Source organism: Lotus japonicus, chromosome 1, assembly GCF_012489685.1.
Source record: "Lotus japonicus ecotype B-129 chromosome 1, LjGifu_v1.2".
Lineage (NCBI taxonomy): Eukaryota > Viridiplantae > Streptophyta > Magnoliopsida > Fabales > Fabaceae > Lotus > Lotus japonicus.
Genome location: NC_080041.1, coordinates 19,095,729 through 19,106,181, shown reverse-complemented (window position 1 = coordinate 19,106,181; position 10,453 = coordinate 19,095,729). Strand labels below are relative to the sequence as shown.

Below are 10,453 nucleotides of genomic sequence, written 5' to 3'. Positions count from 1 at the left end.
GAACAAGGAAAATGTATTAGTAGCATAGAAAAAATGTGTTTCTCATATCACGCAACATAATATGACACAATGTAATAGAAATCACACAAATAATAATTCATTTTTATTTATGACTTGCACTGAAAAAACAAATCTGACAATTATGAAACACCATTATTTTTAGACCGTAGCAATATGTAAACTCTGTAACAACAGAAGCAACATACATCCACTCGGCGATAGTCATTTGTGTTGTAAATTTTTGCCCCCATAAAGTGAAATTTTCTTTTTACTTTCCATTTTGTGATAGTAAAAAATTGTCACAAAAATAGATGTCTAATATTGTCACCCTTTTGTCGTCATGGGGTTTAAGTATCTTCCTTTCTTGGTTCATAAAAGGTTGTACACTCTATAGACAATAAGGAATGAAAATTACACTTTTTTAAAAGAAACTTCATTGCTCATAGAGTGAAGTTTATCTCAAAATGTATATATAATTATAATAGACAAATTCACCGTGCAACGAACGGGTAAAAAACACTAATTTTTCTTAGGCGCCTAGCTATAACATATGCCATATGGCAGACAATAATTACTTTACTTATGTAGCTTATTATAAGTCCAACCTATAAGGTACCATATTGCAGACAAATAGTTTATGAATGGCGTCCACCATAGCGTCTTTGTCTCTGCTGAAATGAATTTAAGGCCTCTACAAACTCCTCTTTCCCAAAATCAGGCCAAAGTTCTCGATTAAAGAATAGTTCTGTGTATGCTAATTGCCACAACAAGAAGTTGCTAACTCTAAGTTCCCCACTAGTCCTTATTAGTAGATCAGGATTAGGAAACTCAGTGCAATTTGTTTCCAGTTCCTGTTCAATCATGTTTTCATCTATGTCTTCCAAATCAACATGGCCATCTTTGACTCTTTTGGCCACACTTCTACATGCTTGGACAACATCATATTTGCCACTGTAGCTAACCGCCACAATAAGTTGGAGTTCGGAATTGTCCTTGGTGCTTTCCTCTGCACTAGTTATCATTCTCTTCAGGGACTTGGGGAGCTTTGATGAATCTCCAATTACAGATATTCGAATTCCTGCCCTGTAATAAAGGGAATATTACAAAGTGACCCCAAAATAGTTAGTATTGGGCCAATCACCATAAGCCATTCAAAAATGAGTTTACTAATTTTTATACACATTATATTTTTTATTATTTTTCCCAAACTCAAACCTGAACTCTCATACTCAAACCCATAGTAGTCTCAAACTCATGTCCTAACCTAACTTGATGCATAGACTTTATTTTGCAAAAAAAAACATAACTTATATTACTTTGTTGTGAAAAAACCGTTTTATATCTTTTTGTCAGAAAATATGGTATCTTGTTGTTTAAATATAACCAAATTCTTAGCAAATCAAGTTGTTAGCATGGTATATATAAGAGTAGTTTTGCGATTTCATATATATATATTGTCTGCAATGTTGTCAAGATCGGGATCTTCTTAGGATCAGTTAGGGGGTAAAAGATCGTAAATCCTAGGACTGGGATCGGATCGTAGATATTAATAAGATCCTAATAAGTATGCAAATATATACTTCATAAGTTATATATACATAAAATTTCACATACATATGAAAAATTACTCATAATTCACACACAATGACATAATAAATTCATAGCATAAGAATCATAATCCAAGGTGTTTGTTCATTGTATTGGCTTTGGCTCAATGGTTTGAGACTTGGAGAAAGTTAGGAATTGTCGTTTAGGGGTTTAGGGATTATTACTTTTTTATATTCATTAAGAAACATTTATCTCTTTATGAGTTTTGGCTGAAATTGGACTTTTATTTTTAAATTCTGAAATTGGACGTTGAAATGGGCCAAAAATAGAAAAGACCAAGTGTGAAACTCCCACTCTGCAAGATCGGAATACGAGGGATCCTGGCTTCGCGGATCGGGATCCCGGTGAGATCCAATCCATTCTCCGATCTTGTAATAGATCTAGATCGTTGAGGCTTTCTCGGATCCTAAAATCGTAAGATCTTGGGATCCATATCGAGATCTTAACAACACTGATTTGTTCGGGTGCGGGTATCACCAATACCAAACTCAAACCCAATTATATCGAGTTTTACCCGTAAATTCGGGTCGGGTTCGGACGGGTACCCACGAGTTTGGGTAACATTATCATCCCTAGTTAGAACAATCTCCCGATATTTTCGGTTTGGGGGCTTACCTTACTTTTATTTTAAATCTATATTAATACTACAAATTTTTGTATTTTAAATCTCATTTATACTTAACTTTCTGTTGCATCTCATTTTTCACTTTCTTTTTCTATCAATCACATATCATGTTACTTTTTTTTTTCTTTCTATCTATCAGAGTCCATACTATATTACTCTTTAAAGAAAACCCTTATATATATGTTAAATGTAAAAAAACAAGTGACATATTATAAATTGTAACTAAATTAATTAAAATGTTGTGTAGACAAGAGAGAAAATATGAGAAGAGAAATAATTTATTGATATGATATATGATGTGATGTGATAATAAGTAAGAGATAAAGGAAAAAATAAAAGGTACACACTAGGGTGGACCATTTATATTTTGATTCATCACTGCACCAAAGATATTGTTGTTCATTTGTTCATGATTGTCTGAATTTCAGCTAAGTGTGTTTTTGCCAACATGTCGAACACGATGTTGTAACATCTTGACTATGACATGTGTCCCTGCGGATCTGATATGAGTTGACTAAGTTATCTGTGAAGCTGTGTTTTGATTACGTGGTATTCAAGTTAGGGTTGTTTTAGAAGCTTCTGTGTGCTATCTGGAATATATTATAGTGGAATCAAATCTGCTGAAGAGGATTTGATTTGATTTAAATTGTGAAAGTTGTTATCTTTTGTTCAAATCTTATTTGATAAGATTTGTTACTGGTTTAAAAAGATTTGTTCCAAATCTGTTTGTGGACTCTATTTTCGTGCAAGCCCATTGAAGATCAAGACCTAAAGAACAACTATTTATACCCTAGTTGCTAAGTGTGCGTTTGGCACCGTTTGGGGGTGTTTTTAGGGTTTGTGGTTGTGAGTCCTTATTGTATTATTTGTACACCACTCTACTGTCTCCATTGATAATCATATGGCATAGAGTTGGTTTGTTTAGTTGAGTTATAATCTCTTCATTTTGTTGTTTATTGTTTCAATCACTGTGGCAGTGATTGTGTGAGAAAGTGAGAGGGGGTTCTCATACTGGGGGAGACCTAAGTAATAAACCACTGGTAGTAATAAGTAGGAAAGGCTGTGAACAGGGGCTGTTCAATTAAGTACTTGATTCTCTATAATACTGGATTATCTTTCTCGGGCTGAAGCTCTCCAGATGTAGGTGATGTTGTACCGAACTGGGTTAACAATTCTCTGTGTTCTTTATTATTTTTGTTGATTTAATATTGTGTTGCACTTCTGCTGTACGTTGTGCCAGATGTCTCAGACATTTGGTTCAACATCTGTCATGTACGTGAACCAGAATTTCAGATATTTTTTACAATTTAAGTCAATGTATTCTCGCATCCCCTATCCCTCCTTCCCACCCATTCCAACCAACTAGCGGTCCACCACCGCCGCGGCCATCCTGTCTCCTTTCCTCCTTCTCCAATTTGACTAGATCTACATAAAAAATTGAGAGATAAGCTCCGGGTGCAAATTAAGTTTATTTACCTTTGTACCATTTTATCACTCTTTCAATCTTATCCATTGATATAAAGAATATTTCTAGAATCTTAAATTTAACTGTTTTTAACTAGTGATTCACCGGTGAACCAAAATATAAATGGTCATTATCCACTCTAGGTTTTTTTGTAGACAGATGTTAGTTGTTAGTAATTGTTAGTAAATTAATTTTTCGCCAAAATTTGAACTTTAACCATTCACCTCGCAAACCCCTTCATTTCTCCTAGTTTACCAAAATAAGTTATTTGAAAGATGTAGTAGTGTTAGTGGGTACTAGCATCATAAGTCATGACCCATAAATTAAAAGAAGTCTCTGTGTTTAAGAGTATCTAATGACTTGTTTAAATGAAGTAACTAAACTAAACATGCTTGATTAAAAAAGTAGAGCAGTAAGGGAGTTTAGTGTTACCTCATAAATGCTTCAACTTCAGAATTTATAGTTCTCTCAAACAGCCTCATCAAGAAATCAACCTCCACCTGCAGCAAAGCAACCACCACCACAAAATTAACAACGACGACGCCAAAACCAAAAGAAAATGGACAACAATAATGACCTTGGGGCGAACCCAATTATCAGTTGAGAAAGCGAACACCGTCAGAACCTTCACCCCCCAGCTCCGGCACAGCCTCACCAGCCTCTTCAGCGACCGCACGCCGGCTTCGTGTCCCTCCCACGGTGGCAGCCCCCTCATCTTCGCCCACCTCCCGTTCCCGTCCATTATCACCGCCACATGCTTCGGCATCAGCTCCAACCGCAGCTCCGGCGGCATCGGCTCCTCCTCGGCGACGGAGGTCCCGCCGTCCGCGTCACCTTGAACCGCCATGTTTGCTATAACAGTCATGGTGCTGCTGCGTTTAGTAACGGTTACTGGATAAGAAGGCAATAAGTGTGTTTGGGAACGGGGATAAGGATTATAATGAGAATAGTTAGTGTGTGGAAGCACCAATGATAGCGTCTTAATCCTGAACTGGGATAGTGATTTTGTCTGTTTGGGAGCGGGAAAATGAAGCCTTAATGATTGCATCTTATTCCTGAACTGGGATAACGATTTTATCTGTTTGGCAAAATGCAAAAATGAATGGTTTAGCTCTTGCAGAATGCAGTGTGAAGGTAGAGTGTGGCTTAATTTATAAACGTGTGTGATAATGTATTGGTGGAACTTGATAGAAGCTTGCTTTGAAACGGCATCTTATGATAATAGGCACGTTGTACAAAATTGTGGTGAATTGAGTGCTCGGCATCCATATATGCAGGGAAAGGGAGCCAATTGGTTGATGGATTGGTTGGTCTCTCTTGCAAAACATCATGCCTTAAAGCTTTCTTTGAGCAATAATGATTCTTTCACACCTCTAAGAGAGGTGGAAAGATGTGGAATGAGGAGAGAGATAGGAAGAAAAGAAAAAGTAAGAGAGAGAAAGTATGAGATGTGATAGATGATAAGAGGAGAGAGATAGAAATAAAAATAAGTGAAAATGAAGTGTTTAGAAAATGAGGTGTGTACATATCATTACTCTTCTTTGAGAGATAAGATAGAGTAGGTGTTCAATGTTGTTCATTATAATAGGACGATAAGAGAGAAATAAGGAAAAAATGATGTTAACACTCTCATTTTTGTGGAAAATGAAAAAAAAAGAAAATTACTTTCATAGGAAATTACAGCTTTATCTAAAGTGTGTATATATATATATATGAGTAGTATAGTGATAGAGGAATAAAAGTAAGTGTGTGTTTGGAAAACACATTCAGGATCCACGTTTGGCTCCGGTCCACGTTTACAGAAGTAAGAAATAGTTGCTTTTGGATTTCTGGATCTACGTTTGACCTCTCCAGATTTGAAACCAAACACACACTAAATTGAGAGTTGACGTGATAACTTTTCACATTTCTTTCTTCGATTTGAAGATATTTTAAAAAGTCGATATTATCTCTCGTCTCCATTTTTTTTTATATACCAACCAAAGTTTCTACCTCATCTCCCTCTTCAAACAAACATAATTTTAGAATTTGTTTGATAAGTTGTATAGTTTAAAGTCTGATAATTTGGCTCGATCGTATTAGGGTTGATAAAAATTTCATATTATCCAGCGATTGGTCATACAACTTATCATATCATATAATTCAATATAATCATATGTTTGGTGGATGATGGTACTAGTAGCGGTGTTGGTTAGTGGTGGTAGAGGTGACGATGGTAGTGGTGTTGGCGGCGTTGGAGGGTGGTATATAGTTGTAGCAGTATTGATGGTGGCGGCAGTGGCGGGCTATAGGGGTATGTGTGGTGTGCGGTGTGTGGTGGTGGAGACAATTAATGATGACAGGATATTGGTGGTGAAATTGGTTGTGGCAGTGGTGGTGTAGTAGGGTAGTGGTGGCAGCAGTGACAATGACAATGGCGTGAAGGGTGTGGTGGTGGTGATGACGACAACAACAGTAGCAGTTGTGGTAGTTGTGATTAAATATTTTCAAGTAATTTATATGTAACACTTTTATAAGGGTTTTATCCCACATCTACATACTGGATTAAATCATCTATCATTTCAACATATAAGAGTGTTTTATGGATAAACTTATACATTAACAATAGATAAACTCATAATGTATTACTCACTCCGTTCCAAAATTATTGTAGTTTAAGGTTATGCACAAAGTTTAAGAGTTTATTAATTAATATTATAATTTGACTGAAACACTATTATTTAATATGAGTTATATAAAAGAGATAGAATAGAAATCATTGGTGGTGAAAATTGTGATCGGTGGAAAAAAAGAGGGGTACTTGGGAGATATAACATTAAATGAAGGCATAAATGAAAGAAAATGAGATAAAGTGTTTTGGATATATAAAACAACAATGATTTTGAAACAAAACAAAAAAGTTAAAACTACAATAATTTTGAAACGAAAGGAGTATATAAGTTCTACTAACAAACCTAATACAATATACCAAACGAGTCCTTAATTTTTCTCGTATTTGCATTTAACATTTCAAAACATCATGACACTAGTGTTTAGAATTTGATTCTCTCAATTGTAAAAAGATTGAGCATATTGAATTAGAGTGAAATTATTTGAATTTCATTTTTATCGAGTATGTTTTGTTGTTAAATTTATATTTAAAAACCGAAACCACCGCGTTAATTATTTAATACGAGCTAGTTGTTATTAATTAAATTGGGACCTTTAATTAATTAATTAATTGCCTCTTAAAAGCTTATATGTTTTATTCATTGTGCACCGACCCACCCCAACAACTCATAACTTATATTAAAAATGGCAATAAAAATTGGTAAACACTTAAATGTGTAAATTACTAAAGAGATATCATCTATCTATCTATCTATCTATCTATCTATCTATCTATCTATCTATCTATCTATCTATCTATCTATACTATATATAGAGGGAGAGTTTTGCAATTTTGAGGGTAAATTTGTACTTCAATAATATATTACACATGTATGAATAATTTTCCATGGACATATATGTAAATTTGTGAGTAATTAATTATGAAATCAATATTGACCATTGATTACTTTTAATCCTAGCTGTTGATTCCTTTCTTTCTGAATCAATTTGTAATGCCTTTTCTCATTCCAGATTTTTATTGTTTCATTGTTTTCCCTATTTACTCTCTTTTGTGAGACTTTTCTCATTCCATATTTTTGCTGTTTCATTTTCCCCTATTTAATCTCTTTCTCATTAGGTTAATTTCTATACTCTCTTCCCCTAGGTTTTCTATGCCCTGTTTTCTTTCTTGCTCCAACTCCTCCCCTACTACAAAAGTGTTGTTGCGGTCATCATCTCCTGTTCTCCTTTCTCTCATCTTCTAAAGTTTTAATTTTTTTTTCCTACGTCCTCTACTTCTCTTGATGTGACTATTTTTATGGTATTTTCTAGAAGGAAACTTCTATAACCATCTTTACTGATTTCATGTTTTCATAAGGTAAGAAGTTGGGAAGTGGGAATGACTTAGTCATGCTTATCATATGTTCTCAACAATATATTATTTTTATTAGGAGATGCCTATATATTGTCAATTCCTCCACCCTTTTTTAGTTTTTGTTGCTTTAAAAATATTAGATATTTTCTAAGGCTTGCTTGGTAGAGAAATTTCAAAGTGGGATGATGCAAAATAGCTGATATAATACAATAACTCACTTTTAACCAGCGTTAGAGAAAATATTTTCCATCTTTTATTTTTGACTTTTTGTCATGTCCATACCTTACCAATCAAATATGTATTTTTTTCCATGTTAAAATCTTGATATGCTATTTCACCATTGGAGAGTAAGTTGTTCAACTATCAATCTATGATGCTTTGTGGACTGTGTTTCTTATTCGCTCAAATTTATTTTATATCTTTGTAACCATTTTCATTCTTCCTTCCCTCATAAAGTACAAGTAGATGACATATGGAGAAGTAGGTATTGACCGGTTTGTTGTGGAGGCCTAATGAAAAATGCTAGATTATTTTTACACATTTCAGTGCTATTTTATTTTCACATGAAATTGTTCTTAAAATTAATGACTTCATTTATGGATTTGACATACATAATTCACTTCATTGTGGGAATCTCAGATTTTGTCACAGAGAAATGTAGTATGCTTGGGAATGTTACTCTGCTTTTGATGCCATCAAATCTCATTTTGGTCTCCTGAATTTAGAGTTTTCTCTCTTACTCTGCAATAATTTTATTTGGTGAAGAAGTTTTAGCAGCTTCACGGGTACAAAGGTAAATTAGTAATTCATTGCACTACACTATAATTTTATGTATGAGTATTTTAGTAAAATTTCACATCATTTGCCAAAGATTAATTCTTGGTCGTTCATAACTTTGTTGCAACGCTTGAGATTTGTTACTCATCTTTCATCCACTGTTTTGATCTTCTCAGTTTTTCATTTCGCAACGGTTCAGGTTTGTTGCTCCTCTTTCTTCCACCGTTTCATTCTACTAGGTTTCTTATTTGATCTTCTCGGTTTATTTTATACTAATTTTTCAGGCTTGAGATATGTTCTTTAAAAGGTACACATTTTTAGCCTTCTTTCTTCTTAGTTTGGGGTGTGATTCATTATTGGCTCTGAATTTCAGTGTGTTTTTGTTAGGGTTTGTTTCCTGTGTTTCATTTCTCTTCGTCTTCGTCTTTTTTCTCTTCTCTCTGTCTATTTATGCCTCTATTCTTCCTCTCTTAAATTTGATTTCAGGTTGAATCATGGAACCTATGGACATTGTTTGCAAATCAAAAGAAAATACTTTGTTTTTTTTAATTATTATTGTTTGTTTCTTTGCACCGAGCAATGTCTTCAAGTGAGAACATGTTAATTCGATTACCTTTTTTATTTTCTAAAGTTCTCAAATAAGTACATGAAGACAGTGATGGTGTGAAAGTAATTCAAGCTTTCTTTACTAATTTTCCTTCTTCTCTACATATGCATTTTGTAATTTTCTTATTATTGGTTGAAATGCATACTATTTTAGCAAAAAATTGAAGGAATTTTAAATCTCTAGATTCAATCTTGCTTGAAAGTAAACCAACTCCAATATTGTGCTTATATTAGAACATGTTTATCTTATTCATGTGTTATTATATTCATATTCAATTTTAACTTATCTAGACACATTTTGGTTCATATCAAACTTGAAGTGTTCCTTCAAGTGATCCTACCTCTGGTGCTATGTTTCAGAAAAGTGAGAAGTGGTGCAAGATTTTAAAATGGTTAATGTGTAAGGTGTCTTTTGTTGAGAACTCAAGAACCTACTTTTATTTTTGCTTAAAGTGTCTTTAAGAGCAAGCTATGAAGGTATGAAAAATGGTAGAAAGGGAGGGGGGTTTGAATAACGTTTTCAAGATAAAACTTCCACCTTAAGATTTTTACAAATCTTTTCGAGACTCAAGAGGTGCTTAAGATAAGAGTTAGAAAAGCACACAAGGATTTTATCCTGGTTCACTTGATGAATCACTCAAGCTAATCCAGTCCACCCGTTAAGGTGATTTCTTCCTTCTTAGAATGAAGGCAATCCACTAATCAAGTAAGTGTTACAACTGCACTTGAAACCTACAAGTGACTAACAATACACTGACTTAGCTCAAGCTAAGATTCACTCTCTTAGTCTTCTCTAGGATCCGATCAACCTTGATCTCCTAAAGGCAAACTATACAACTGTATATGAAGTTCTTGTTTACAAAGAGATTGCTTCTAAAAAGCTTATAGTAAACACAATAAATTCAAGATGAAAGAAAGCTTAGAAGGTTTGAATATTGCTTGCGCATGTGTAAGTTCTTCTAGCCGCATCTTTCAATCTTCAGCCTCTATTTATACTCCAAGGATTAGGGTTTGAACGTTGCATGGGAATGCTACCGTTGGAGGGCAGTTCTGGAATTTTCAGCTTCTGCTGTAGCTGAGAATGTTAGGTTAGGTTGTCAGGATAGTACATTAGCTTTTGTACTTTGGATAGTGACTTGACCTTTAACCTTGTTTGACTTCTGATCAGAGGAGCGCTTCGTGTTGGAACTTGTGAAGCTTGTTGATCAGAGTCAGAAGGAAGCATGGATCCTCTGACCGTTGTACCTTCTGATCTTCACTTCAGAGGATCAGTACATGGTCTTCAGAGCCAGTTGCTTCTGGACTTCAGAGTCTTCACTCTTCAGCTTCTGGATCTTCAGAGTCATCTACACCATCAGAACTTCTGAGCCTTCAGATGTTCTGGGTTGTCAGAACGTCTGGACCATCA

At 34.6% G+C, this 10,453-nt stretch overlaps 1 protein-coding gene across 2 annotated transcripts; it reads right to left on the bottom strand.

The window, feature by feature from the left end:
- Positions 1-490: 490 nt before the first annotated feature.
- Positions 491-4,861, bottom strand: LOC130731681 (dehydrodolichyl diphosphate synthase 2-like). Of its 2 annotated transcripts, none has more exons than XM_057583942.1 (3): positions 4,276-4,861; positions 4,131-4,198; positions 491-1,083 (listed from the first exon to the last, which is right to left on the bottom strand). In XM_057583942.1, the coding sequence occupies exons 1-3, from the start codon at positions 4,744-4,746 to the stop codon at positions 636-638; spliced, it is 987 nt and encodes a 328-aa protein (XP_057439925.1). In that variant the 5' UTR covers positions 4,747-4,861; the 3' UTR covers positions 491-635. The 2 variants fall into 2 exon arrangements, with proteins under 2 accessions (XP_057439925.1, XP_057439926.1); XM_057583943.1 differs by having other exon boundaries at positions 4,288-4,861.
- Between the last annotated feature and the right edge of the window lie 5,592 nt (positions 4,862-10,453).

Bases quoted from the DNA above. Each gene is read 5' to 3' on its own strand.
- LOC130731681 (XM_057583942.1), bottom strand. From the start codon at position 4,746: ATGCAATCATTAAGGCTTCATTTTCCCGCTCCCAAACAGACAAAATCA. The intron at 4,199-4,275 runs GTCATTATTGTT...GCTTTGCTGCAG, and splicing joins ATAATTGGGTTCGCCCCAAG to GTGGAGGTTGATTTCTTGAT. The intron at 1,084-4,130 runs GTAACACTAAAC...CCTTTATTACAG, and splicing joins GAAGTTGAAGCATTTATGAG to GGCAGGAATTCGAATATCTG.